At 39.4% G+C, this 13,912-nt stretch overlaps 1 protein-coding gene across 3 annotated transcripts in view; it reads left to right on the top strand.

The window, feature by feature from the left end:
* The window catches only part of ASAP2 (ArfGAP with SH3 domain, ankyrin repeat and PH domain 2), a 95,226-nt gene that overhangs the window by 29,939 nt on the left and 51,375 nt on the right, over positions 1-13,912 (top strand). For all 3 annotated transcript variants that reach the window (XM_083379565.1, XM_083379563.1, XM_083379564.1), the window contains exons 4-6: positions 3,765-3,839; positions 5,923-5,972; positions 11,728-11,857. In XM_083379565.1, coding sequence (XP_083235691.1) covers positions 3,765-3,839; positions 5,923-5,972; positions 11,728-11,857 — 255 coding nt within the window. The remainder of the gene's footprint in view (positions 1-3,764; positions 3,840-5,922; positions 5,973-11,727; positions 11,858-13,912) is intronic.

Below are 13,912 nucleotides of genomic sequence, written 5' to 3'. Positions count from 1 at the left end.
ACTTCAAACTTGGCCCTTTTATGATTTGTGGACTTCGACTCCCAGAATTCCTTAGCCAGCGTGCCTGGCTGAGGAGTTCTGGGAGCCGAAGTCTACAAATCATAAAAGGGCCAAGTTTGAAGACCCCTGCCCTAATGGATACACACTGGGAGAGTAGCCATGCTAAATATCTGACTCTGATCCAGCTGTGTTGCCTCTTGTCTCCCAAACAACCACATCTTGGAATGTGTTCCTGGATTTCTGCAGCTTTATTGTTGTGCATCATACCACTTCCCCTTCAGAAACACAATCCATCTCATCCAGCAGAGCATCATGGGAAAATGTTGGTTGTGTTTGAACTGAAGGTGGAAGCGGGTGCCTCAAAAAGGCCTTGGGTGTGCTCTTGAGAAGCTGTCATCTCTTCCTATTACTATAGCAGTTAAATAATAACTATTTCATATTTTATCAAATAATACTTACTGTCTGGTGAATAGGAACATTTTTCCAGTATTGCTATGTAACTTTCTAAAGTTTATTGCAGCTGAAAAACACCTTTCCCTGTAATATCTGATTGTGGTTAAATTATAGTGAACTGCTTATAGTGGTAGCCTAACATCTCTGCCTCATTGAAGCATTGGGTTAATGCATTAGCAAATATATCCTCTCCTGTTCACGTACTTAAAACTCATAAATATCTAGAATCTAAACATAGACATAAGAGGTCTGCTTATAATCAGATGATTGGAGTATCAAGTAAAAAAAATGCATTAATATAAGAACCACTATGGATTAAACACCACTTGACCTAGATGGTGTCATCCTGAACATGGTTTCTTTCAGTTAGACCATTCCACTTGCTGTATTAAAACTGTATTTAGAAAACGCAGGAGAAAGGACACAATTTACAAATTTGTACTTTGCTCTCTGTGGAAGCTTAGCCTGCCTTTAAATATTTACCATATATACTCACAGATAAACCAGGAATTTTAGGTACCAAAATTAAACAGCATATAAACAGTGTATTTCAAGGGTCGGGTTATGTGCTAGTGATGTATTTTTCATGATATTTTGATTAAAAATATGAGGATCTGCTTATCTACATATGGTCTTATGTTTGAGTATACATGATACTTTTTAAAGGCATATTATACTTCCTAAGTTAAATTATTACATGGATTGTCGTAAAGGTGTATTTCAGTATCCTCTACCTGCAGGTATCTTTTCTATCTCTCTGTTTGGTTGCTTTTTATTTTATATAATAATTAGGATTGACAGTAAATGAATGTAACCTTAAAATAAGTCTGGTCAATGAGGAGTATAGTATTATTAGTAACGTCACAAAACTGTTAAACAGATTCTGAAATTACACAACTTGAAAAACAAATGTGACTTATTTTTATTGTTTTAAAAATTGTAATACAGTCTTTATTATTTAAATGCTTTTTGCCATGTTTCTTAACTCTTGTTCTGTTTTAGAGTCTGTGCACAAAAATATATTTTAAATAGAGGAGGGTTTATGTATAAGGTCAAACAGATACACTATTTTTTCATACTTTCTAGGTGATATTTGATTTTTCTTTTCATACCTTGGGCTGTCATTTCCCATTTCCTCTGTAACAAAAAAGACCTTTACATTGCTTTATTTGGAACTGATTCCTGGAGTACCTTTCAAAAATAGCAAGTTAACATGGTCCATGGTAATTTGTGCTGTTTTTTTTCTTGCCAAATTCTCTGATAGTTTATCTGACACTTGGTAACGGTAGTATTAACAGCTCCAGATATTTAAGATGTGTATGAAGATGGCTTCAGGTTATTTCAAGGTATAAGACACATTAACTTAACGATATTTATTTGTCAGTTTTCCTTCGTTCATACTTACTACGGTTTCTTCAAATTATTCTGGAAGAGCCTCCAACACTGAGTGGAAAGCTTGTATGCAGATATTAGGGTGTCAAGCCCACATACAGGTAGTCTTTGACTTACGACCATAATTGAGCCCAACATTTCTGTTGCTAAGTGAAACATTTGTTAAGTGACATCACTGCAGTTGTTAAGTTAGTTAACACGGTTGTTAAGTGAATCTGGGTTCTCTATTGACTTGGCCTGTCAGAAGGTTGCAAAAGGGGATCACATGACCCCGCGGGCACTGCAACCATCATAAATATGAGCCGGTTGCCAAATGCCTGAATTTTGATCACATGACCACGGGGATGCCGCAGTGGTCATAAGTATGAAAAACGGTCGTAAATCCCTTTTCCCAGTGCTGTTGTAACTTCGAACAGTCGCTAAACGAACTGTTGTAAGTTATTACCTGTTGTTAGCAAAACCAAAGAAGCAAGAATGACACCGATTTTAAGAAAAGTCTCTTTAAAAAACCAAGCTGGCTTTAAATAAAGATCCTTGAGAACTGCCAAGAGTCAATTAAGGTAGAGTTTCTTTGAAATGCCCTTCTGCCCACGTCTCTCACATCTGAACTGCATTGACTCTTCCCAGAAAAATGCTTTGTGCAGTGCAGTGCTTTCCCATAATCTCTGTGCAAAGTTTTACGGGTATTTTCTAATAGAGGATGGGATGTAGGGATGGGCAAACAGAGACTGGACTCCTGACACCAATTCCTATTTAACCTGAGAGCCAGGCTACCTAGATGCTCTTAATCTCTGATTGTTATTGCTAAATAACAGATTTGCCTGTAATAAATCTCTCCTCATCCAAGATCTCTCATGGATTAGAGATAGCTCAGGATTCATAGACACCATCAGGATGGTGAAACCGTCCCAGATCATTCAAGGCTTAACGTGCCCAGAGGACCATATATCTGGTTTGTGTGTATGTGTGTGTGTGTGTGTGTGTGTGTGTGTGTGTGTGTGTGTGTGTGTGTGTTTGCTTGCAACAGAATCTCAGGGTGGGAGACAATAGTTTTTGTTCTGTGCCATGGTCAAGTCACTCTCACATTGCTATGGATATGACTAGTGCTGCCAAATTTTGCAGGGTAGGTGAAACTATTCGTTTAGTCACCCCTCAAAAAGAGGTTTATTTGGAAGCTCTTTGCTTATAGAAAGTAAGAAAGTATATGAGGAGTTTCCTTAGGCTGTGGTGAACAGTTGTGCTAAGACTTTAGTTGCCTGATAGAAAATAGAAGCAATAAGAGCCTTGGATAAGATTGTACCCCAGTAAGCCTTTTCTTCCAACAATGTTCCTAGCTTTATTGAGGAGTTTTGGATGATGAAGCAAATCAGGAGAGGCCTAAAGTATAGCTGGTGAAAGAGCAAATCAGATTGAACTTCGGTATGAGCTCACATTTGAGTCTACACTGAGTCAGAGCAGGCATTTTCTAGGCATATGGAGCTAGATGCCCGCAGGACAATTATGTCTGGCTAGGTCATCATGTGACATGTGATGTATCGCGACTTTTTTGCCATTGCCGGCAATGGGGTAAGCGTGGTTTCGCTATGATGCATCCGGCCCGTGGGCTGGCAGTTTGACACCCCTGGACTAGGTTATTAGGATGAGAATGACCATGGAATTCCTGAGGAAGTAGGTAAGGCTCCGTGCAACAAAGGCTGCGTTTTAATGAATGAAAGTAATAGTGTCAACACAACTATTACAATGAATTGGGAAAATCAAACATTCCTAAACCCAACAAAAATGTGGGAAATGCACTCTTTATTATCCTTTGCCCTTTCTGCACAAATGAGTATCTTGCATCTCTTTCTTGGAATGCCTACTAAGTATTTATTTATAAATATTTAAATGCTTTTAGATGAAAACATTTTTTTTTGTTATAGATCCAGAATATGAACAATATAATCACGTTTCCACTGGACAGTTTGCTAAAGGGCGACCTAAAAGGCGTAAAAGGGGTATGTTGCGTGTTTCTATTTTTAAAAATTATGTAATTATTAGCATAAGTGCATGTTACAATTTGTACTGGAGAAAAAGATATTTCTCTGCTGTCATATCCGGCTGCCCTGTCCTTCTGGATGGATAATTTTTCATCTTGGATGCAGTGATTTATTTTGGACTAATGTGCAGTGGTATTTAAAAGTTTATGAACCCTTTCGAATTTTAAAGATTTCTGCATAAATATGACCTAATACAGCTGTTCTCCACACAAGTTTTTAAAAACAAAGAGAACCCAATTAAATAAATGGGTCATAAACGTTATACTTGTTCATTTATTCACTGAAGGATGGTGAAAGTGATTTGCCCTCTAGTCATAGAAATGGGAAATTGGAGATAGTTCTTTACTTTAGTTCCAATCCAAAAATATTGAAATAACAATGCCATGAAAGTGCCGGAGTTCAGTTTTTCCTCAATTTGTATGCAGTGTCTTATGACTCCAATTGGATTATGCTTTAAAGAAACATTTAAAAAGGCAAAAAATTTTTTTTTACCTAAATGTGAACTGCAGAGCTGGCTGGGCTGATGCAGAGGTTGACCAGCAAACCATGGCTGGCTTTGGTTTCCAATATCATATGGTGCAGCACCCATAAATAAATACCATATGCCTAACTGGTGCTAGGAGAGTTATTGTATAATGCAGTTACATCCGCTGTCAAGTTAGGATTAATTTAATTTTGCATTAGAGAGCAAGAAGGGCTGTGACTGAGAGAGACGTCAGACCGATAGGCAGGACATAGAGCAGGGGTGTCAAACTCAATTTCATTGAGGGCCGCATCAGCTTTGCAGTTGCCCTCAGGGGGCCGGGTGGGTATGGCCTGGGTGGGCATGGCTAGAGTGCGTATGGCCTACTGGGTAGGCATGGCCAGCTCTACATCGTTCGCATCAAGGGTACCTATGGGGGCCTGGGCAGGAGTGAGACAGATCTGAGGGCCTCTGGCAGAAGGAGGGTCTCTGGGCCAGGGCCAAGGCAGTGGGGGCATTCCCTCACTGTTTCCAGGATGTTTTCGCAGGCCGCATGAAACCACTTCGCGGGCTGGATCTGGCCCCCGGGCCTTGTGTTTGACATGTCTGACATAGAGCATTCTGTATTGCTACTTAAATAAGAAATGTAGATAAAGAATAAGAAAAATAATCTTACTAGCTTGTCACATCATTTTATTTGGTTCACACTAAATTTTATGACAAAAAGGTTCGGTTCACACTGAACCATTGTGTAGATCTTTTGGTTTGACATGACATATAAACCCAACCAAAACCATTCCTCCATCCTTACATTTTGATTGCTAAGGTTAACAGTAAGAGCCTTGGTGGAGCAGTGGGCTAATGCCTCCTTATGTAACACCAGCTGCCTGCAATTAGTGCAGGTTCGAGTTCCACCAGGCTCAAGGTTGACTCAGCTTCCCATCCTTCCAAGGTAGGTAAAATGAGGACCCAGATGGTTGGGGGCAATAAGCTGACTTTGTAAAATGCCGCTTGGGGGGGCGCAAAAGCCCTAATAAGCAGGCATATACATAGAATGAAGGCTATTGCTAAGCACATTGATTTGTGCTTCTTAGATTGTAAGCCGCCCTGAGTCTTCAGAGAAGGGCGGGATATAAATGGGATTAAAAAAATAACTCTTTGGAAGGCTACAACAAGAAAAAGGAACACTGCTTCATTTATTAATTCCAGGCGGTTGCTGTCTGCATGGAGGCACTGCATTGGTTTTGGTGGGTTACAAAATCTTTTGATGTGGACCAAATAAGCATCTTTAAAGGAAGTAGCTGTTGCAATTCGCACTTCAAGGAGAGGTGTTTTACTCTCACAAAAAATGCTTTGCAAAGTTTTTCCTTTGAAGGCTTTGCACAGCCCAGGACTGAGTCTCCTTCTAGTATACAGTACTTGGACTTTCAGATGTATAAAATTTAATTTGAGAAAAACTAAAGCCAATTAAAAGTGGGCTATTTATTCCAAAGGTTACTTCACCAGGATTTAATCTTAAGTGATTTAGCACAAATGATCACTTGCCTATTTAATGTGGCTTTCTTCTCATTTCTACAGGATTTGAAGAAGCCTTTTGATAAAGCGTGGAAAGACTATGAAACCAAAGTGTAGGTACTTCCTTTCTGATACGTAGCAAATTTGTATACATTGTCTCTTTCTGTGCTTGTTCATCCAAAAATAAGGGTCATTGAGTTGGTTGGATACATTGGATTACCAGATTTGTTGCCTATTTAATCTAGATTTGGTTAAAATCTAGTAAGCACTTGGATGGAAGATTTCTGGGAAAATTGGAAGAAGACAGTGACAAACCACTTCTGTACAGTAGCCCAGAAAACCGTTTGTATCTCTATAATCACCAAGATTCATATTCAGTTTAAAATTTAGTTCCAGTCTAGCTGCCTGAGGTTGATTTGCTATCGTTAGCTGTACAGTAGACCTCAATGGTATGTAGAGTCCATCAAGTGAATACTGCAGTAAAAACGAGTCACGAAAATGTTTTCATTTTCAATGCATATAAAATTTATGTTTACACTATTATCATGGGTGTCCAACCTTGTGGCTTGCCTGGGTCTCACTGAGTGAAGAGGAATTGTTTTGGGCCACACATGTTTTAATAATGTGGCAGCGTAATATAGTTAATGCAAATAAAAATCACATAAGGTTAAGAGTTCGCGATCTTGTGGGGCCACATGACTAGCTGACTGGGGCTGCCTGAGGCCATGGGCCACTGGTTGGACCTGCCTGCACTATACTGTAGCCCAGGGGTGTCAAACTCAATTTCATTGAGGGCCGCATCAGCATTGCGGTTGCCCTCAGGGGGGCGGGTGGGTGTGGCCAGGGTGGGCGTGGCCTACTGGGTGGGTGTGGCTAGAGTGCGTGTGGCCTACTGGGTGGGCGTGGCCAGCTCTACATCGTTGGCATCAAGGGTGCCTATGGGGGCCTGGGCAGGAGTGGGACTCTGGCAGAAGGAGGGTCTCTGGGCCAGGGCCAAGGCAGTGGGGGCCGTTCCCTCACTGTTTCCAGGATGGCTTCACGGGCCACATGAAACCACTTTGCGGGCCGGATCCGGCCCCCGGGCCTTGTGTTTGACATGTCTGCTGTAGCCTATTAAATGTGCAATAGCATTATGCTTACAAAAAGCAATATGCATACCTTAATTGAAAAATACTTAAAAATTGAAAATGTATGTTTTGAAGAAGCTGGGACAACTTGATACTAACTTGATACAAACAAGCTGTTCTTGTATCAGACAGATATTTATCCCATTGAGACTAGTACAGTTTAACACCCATTTAATCTGTTGAATATTTTGAAGATCGGTCATACTTACAACAACTAGACCCGTGAGCTAAAAACTTTTCCAGCATCCATTTATTCAGAGTCAGAATAATAAGAATATCTATCTATCTAACATGCATGAATACACTGGATCCCTGTATATCTCTATATCACATAATAAAACTGCTACTTTTTCAGTATAAGGATGGCACTTGTATTGGAACGGGAGCCACACAGAGTTGATTAAAAGTGGCTATATAAATGTTTTGAATGAATGAAGTAAAGAAATGAGCAAGCCAAAATATATATATAAAAAACTTTTCACTCAGTTTTTTTTAGCAAGAAGCTGTTCTCTAAAGTAATTAAGCAGCTTATGGTAGACTTATATTACATGAGCACTATTGAGCACGTCATAACTTTTTCTGTACCGCTTTATACTATTTCTGGTAAGGCCTGATTGTGATAACCAAGTACTCATTAGTTGTAGTAAAAACTCCACTTGTTGAATGTATATTGGCAGTTTACGATGATATAATATGGCCTTTACTTATACAGTTAAACATTAATAGATAATAATAGCATAAACAGTCCTTGACTAATCACAGTTTGTTTAGTGACTGTTCAAAGTTATGACAGCACTGAAAAAGTGACTTATGACCTTTTTTCACACTTACGACCATCACGTGATCAAAATTCAAGACGCTTGGCAACTGACACATATTTATGACAGTTGCATTGTCCCAAGGGTCATATGATCACTTTTTGCAGCCTTCTGACAAGCAAAGTCAATGGGGAAGCCAGATTCACTTAACAACCGTGTTACTAACTTAATAACTGCAGTGATTCACTTAACATATGTGGCAAGAAATGTCATAAAACGGGGCAAACCTCACTTAACATGTCTCACTTAGTAACAGAAAGTTTGGGCTCAATTGCCGTAATTCGAGGACTACCTGTGTTTGGAAGAAATACAGAGAAAGATTCTCATGGTAGAGAAGAGTCAGACACTGAATGCATTATAGCCCATTGAATGAGGCAGTTTGAAGGAGACTTTTACTTGTCTTGGCCTAAACCTGATTACTGCAGATATAATCTCCACGTGATGTGGAGTCATGAAAAGAAGGAATAACTTAGGTGGTGTTTGTGAGTATATTTGAATGTCCCTTTCCAGTTTTAGTCTTCCAAGTCTAGTAGTGAAGTTACTTAGGTACAAACGGTAAATTCAGTGACAGAGTGTGAGGTTTGCCCCATGAGGTACCCAGATTCAATCTCTGGCATCTTTAGGTGGGGCTTGGGAATGCTTCATTTTGAAGTTACTGACCATCAGTGAGGGGAACACTGAGCTATGTGGGCCAATGGTCTGGGTTTCACATCCAGATTCAGCCATAGTTTCATTCCATACAGCATTAACCTTGTGAACTCTCAGGCTTCCTCCTTCCGTTATATATTCAAGATGGACAGTATTTAATATTTTATTGTTATGTATATGTAGGGGTGTGGGTCTATACATATGTTGTATGTAGTATGTTTTAGGTGTGTGTCATGTATGTGTTTCACTTTGAGAGCGGGCAACTAAATTTCATTTTTGATGTGTGCCGTTGTGCCCACAGTAAAAAAATGACAATAAAGATTATGTTATCTTATCTTATAAGGCAGATTCCCATATTTTCAAATTAAGCCTAATACCCCAGTCAGATCAATTTTTCGTTTTCAGGGCCAGTAATAGGTTACCGAGTTATTATGATTTTGTTTTTTTCAACTTGATTTCATTCTCAAAGATAGTGCAGATTTCAAGATACAATATGCCGTTTAGGTTACAGTGCCACTGGACTCAAGATCATGCTAGCGATATACAGTATCAAAACACAGTTGTAGAGAATATGTACAGTATTTGCAAAGTTTGTAATTAACAGGATCTGAATTCCAAAATCTTTCAATTGGTATAAGCTACTTTCATAGTCTTTCATACTTTCATGTGCATCCCTTTTTCCCCCTCAAGTTATTTCCAGAGACAAAGAAAGGCATTAGTTCTGTGATACAAATTAAATTGTTTCCCAACATCCCTTTAGTGTTTGTTTTCTTGCCTGTGGGCTTGTATTACAGCTGTATATATTCTGAATTCTTTAATCCAAGTAAGCAGTGAACCAATTAATTGCCTTTACTAATTTAGCTTAGCATCTCTAGGTAACAGCAGATATTAATTTGATGATCATTCTTTCCCCTATGATCAGATAGAACAACTCTGAATCTTCAGTGCCATTGTCTCTTTTGGCATCTTTCAAAGAACATACTGTTTATAAGAGCTGGTCCAGAAGTAAGTCCCTTGATACTAATATTTGGAAGTATCTATCAAGGTTGCGCAACCATCACATCCCAGAGAGATGAATATTGCCCTTTCCATCTAAGTTTCACAGCTGAAACTATGATTAGTATGGCATCAACACTGATGTTACTGAAGCCTCTGATGCTGTCTGGGCTTAGTTGTTTGCTTACAGACATTTCATTACCCCACTAGGTAACACCATCAGTGATGTTACCTAGTGGGATAATGAAACATGTTCAAACAAAAAACGAAGTCAGAGAGCACCAAGGACTCCATAGTTCAGTCTTGAACTAGAGTAGATATATTCTCTTCTATTGGCACTGATTTTAGTGTTGGTTGTAGCCAGTCTAAGTACCTCCAGGCTTAAAATTATAGTGACAGGGCATTACAGAGAAAACAAGAGAAATAATTACTATATTTTATTAAAAGTTTTATTGCCAGAATTGAGACATAAAGTTGTATTGCCAGAATCGAGAATATATGATAAAACAACAGAATAATTTTCTTGGTGCCTTGTGTTATTAAAATACAGAAACATCCAGGCACTGCTACGATACGATCATGCTGGGAACAGGATAATAGAAAGGATGTGTTATTTATCGTAATGTTGGTTATTCTGGAAGCTCTTCATAAATCCAAACAAAACAATGCCTGCAATCTACATCCTGTGAATAAAGACGTCTCAGCATTCTCTTAATAGTATGTGCTGTATGAATTTACATATATTGGAAGTTGGTTTCTCTGGTAAAACAAGACTTAGCAATCCCTCCTGATATGCTATGAGAACAACTCCTAAAATCTTCACACGTTATGCTGGCTGAAAATTCTTGGAGGAGGGGGCATGCCAAGTTGGGATATGGCTAGTCTGTAGTGTCTCGCTTGCAAGGCAGCCCAATCAGTAAGTCACTTCATACTTCTCAGAAGCACAATTTGTTCCTCCTTTTCTACACAGTCTTTCCTGCCCCCTGGAAATCTACTTCCAAATGTTTTCAAAGGATGCTACGGTATATTTCTGCACATAACTATTTTTTAAAAAGTGGTAGACGTTCATCAGGTTACAGGTGAGGAAAATGTCAAGGGAAGCAATGAATTATATCAAATTGTTCTTTCACGAATGAAGGGAAATATATGTGTCTCAGGATAATGTTGCAGGATCCAGTCAGGGTCAGTCACCGGGAACAAGGTTTAATCTTCCATGTTTTTCAGGCCATCCTCAGGGAACCTCTCTGAGGATGGGCTCCTGCAAAAATCTCAGAAGACTAAAACTCTGGTCCCGGTGACTGATCCAGATTGGATTCTGCAACTTGTTCTTCATTTAAGAATTGGTTTTGTACCTCCCTCCCCATCCCTTGATCATAGTGTATGGATTACAAATTTTAAGCAAGTCTATTTTTAAAGTTGAGCGTATTAGAGTGGTTTTGGCTAACAAATCAGATAAATGTGCTATAAATATATGATACAGCATTTTGTTTTTGAGAGCAGACTCGCTCATTTCAGGAACAATAATCTGGAATGCATAATGCACAAACTGAGCAACTCCTCTCATTCCCTTAATTTACTTTTGCTTTGTAGGTTTCATGTTCAGATTTTGTTCAGTATATGACTGCTGCCTGTATTCAACCTAAAATACTGGCAGAGACCTTGGGGTAGTGTGGGCAGCTGGTTTGCTAAGACCTGGAAGCCTTTCGTCCTCTCTTCTGGGTTGCATTTACAGCACCACTTGGCTCAGGAACAGGAAGAGGTGACAGCTGTGGTCTGGGCAGATTGGGGTGAAGGCAAAGTGCTCTCCAACAAGGAAAAGCTGTATAAAGCACATAGCTGGATAGAATTCTGATTATGGAAAGATGGCAGATGACAGCGAAAAATAGTAAAAGTAGGCCAAGTTATGGGGACATTTCAGTAACATATGTCACTTTGCCTGTAGATTATGGAAAGGCTCTCCATAATACAATTTCCTCTTGGACTTTTCAGTTATTAAGGAGTGGTCTAGACACCATATGGAGCGTCTAAGAGCTCGTTCAGAAAGATCTAGTGCAAGTCCTGGTTCTTCGTATTGTTAATGCAGAAGCACTGAACTGGAATTGCATGAACTGAATCATAGCATTTTGGGTTCCCTTTCGTAGTTCTCAAATAAATTAGCATTACCTCACTAATCTTGATGATGCTTTGAACTTCCATTTAAAATGGGTGGTGCCGTTCTGAAACAATTAACAATTAAAGCTTAGGGTAAAGCATAATTTTACTGTTTTTCTTCCATATAGGACAAAAATAGAAAAAGAGAAAAAAGAACATGCTAAGTTGCATGGAATGATTCGTACAGAAATTAGTGGGGCCGAAATAGCAGAAGAGATGGAAAAAGAGCGAAGATTCTTCCAATTGCAGATGTGTGAGGTAAAACATGGAACAAATTTTATTCTTCCCTAACACAAATGAATTGTGTTATAGGCGTTCTGTGGGAAAACTCTGAAGAGAACTTTGATTCTTCTGGTTTTTATTTCAGGGTATTTCTTCTGTTGGCACAATTACTTTCCGTTTTATCCATGATAAATCAACAGATTTGCAGATTATAAACCAGCCCCCTTGCTCAAAATATTTATATAATCATTTCATCCTAGGCTTAGAGGATTGTCTCTTTCATGCATTTAAGTTACCATCTGCTGCATAGTAGTGTTAGAAAATGAAAATTTCAGTTGATTTAGTTAAGCAGGGATGTTTAACAGCTGCTGAGAAAATGCTGCGGATGCCTTGAAGAGAAGCAATGGCTCTTCAGCGTTTGCATTGTTCTGCAATAATCTGGTGGGCTAATTTTGGTTTTCAACTTGGTTGTTCTTTAGGCTTAAACAGTATAATGGTACTTCTCCTGCTGCTTGAAATTATCTTTGCAAAAAAGATTGGGAGTCCAGTGGGTAACTTTCTCTTCCTCTTTTCTTCCATTCCTGTTGTCTTCACACACATGTCGACTACTTAAATTAACAGTGCAGCATCATGTCTAAATCACATCAACTCTGGTTAGCATAGTGATTAAAAAACTCTGTTTTGAAACTGCCTTTCAAATCTTGGTTTGGAAATAAACACTAAGCAAGTCTACCAATCTGAATGTGATCCCAAAAGAAGCAGTAAGAGTTCAGAAATGATGTAGGAAATTGGTGCCTTATAAAAGGACAGAAAAATAGAGGTCGTAAGTCAAAGACTGCCTGTAGAGTAGCAAACTGAGGAATTATGGTAAAAAGTTAGAACTGTGAGAATGAGATAAGTAAAGCTGAAAGTGTCTCTGTAATTGTGTAGGGAAGGTTCAGTTCTCTGTTCCAGCTTGTGCTTTGGGATTCTTCTGTTGTTTTTCCCCCTGTTGTGTCTCATTCTTCACAACAATAAAAGAACAAATAACTACATACTTAAAATACCCATTGGAAGAATCTTCTCAAAAAGGACACAAGGGGTTGTGATCATAAACCGTTTATTGCATCTCTGTGTGTCTTGTCTTTTGGCTTTTTGTTTTAGTTGGATTCTGAGATCAATTAAGCAAAAAGAAATTGGTGGTTGTTCATCTGAGCAGACACGAACAATTCTAGGTGTTTTTTGGATAAATTGCTTGTTTTAATTTATGTGTAGTTTGTGTAAAAGATGCATTTGTTTAATATAGTAATATTTTTTAGGTGAGAACTGCTTTCTAGAGTGGCTTGATGACCCAGGGCACTGCACAGAGGCAATGCAGACAGCTGGCAATTCAAACTGCCCTTTAATTGCTCCAAATTTTCCCCAAATGCTCCCACATTTCTGGCAAGCCTCAGAACAAAGTAAGACACACACACCTTCAGCAGCCTCTGGCTGCAAGTAGTTTTACATACAGTTAGATTAGAAGAGTAATTTATTCAAGGCCAGGTAAATAACAAGGAATGAAACCTACATTCAAAATCTAACGAGTCTGTGGAAATACAAGCTTGCCTGAGCAGTTTCAAAAGAGAAGCCAAAATATAGGTCTTTGAACACAAATCAAGTTTGTCACCCAGTCCAATGGTCAGAATTTCAGGGTTTCCAAGCAGAAATCACAGCGCAGTACAAGAGATCGGAGAGTTGTTTCCAAGATCAGCAATAGCACAGAAAACTCCAAGAAATCAGCGTTTGTTCCTGACAAATGCCCCTCCCCACAGAGTCTCCTTAAGTCTCAGTCTCCAGGTGTGCCTTGTGGAGAGGGGCGGGGCGCTCTCCTCTCAAGTAGTTGAGCCTGCCTGCGTTGTTCCTTCTTTCTCTCCACACTCTCCGTCCTCTAGGATCAGGAGGGGGTGGCCCTTGCTCATCTCCTGAGCTCTTGTCTTTCCTGTTCACCCTTCCCAATACTGAAAGGCTCTGGCCTGCCTCGACCTGCTCTTCCCCACATCCCTCTGAAGCCACAGACACCTCTCCCTCGACCTCCAGAGGCTCCAGTTCCAGCTCATTTTCCTCAGCAGA

Source organism: Vipera ursinii (genome assembly GCF_947247035.1).
Source record: "Vipera ursinii genome assembly, chromosome: 1".
NCBI lineage: Eukaryota > Metazoa > Chordata > Lepidosauria > Squamata > Viperidae > Vipera > Vipera ursinii.
Note: the sequence above shows the minus strand (reverse complement) of the source record. Positions and strands in the feature narration are given on the sequence as shown.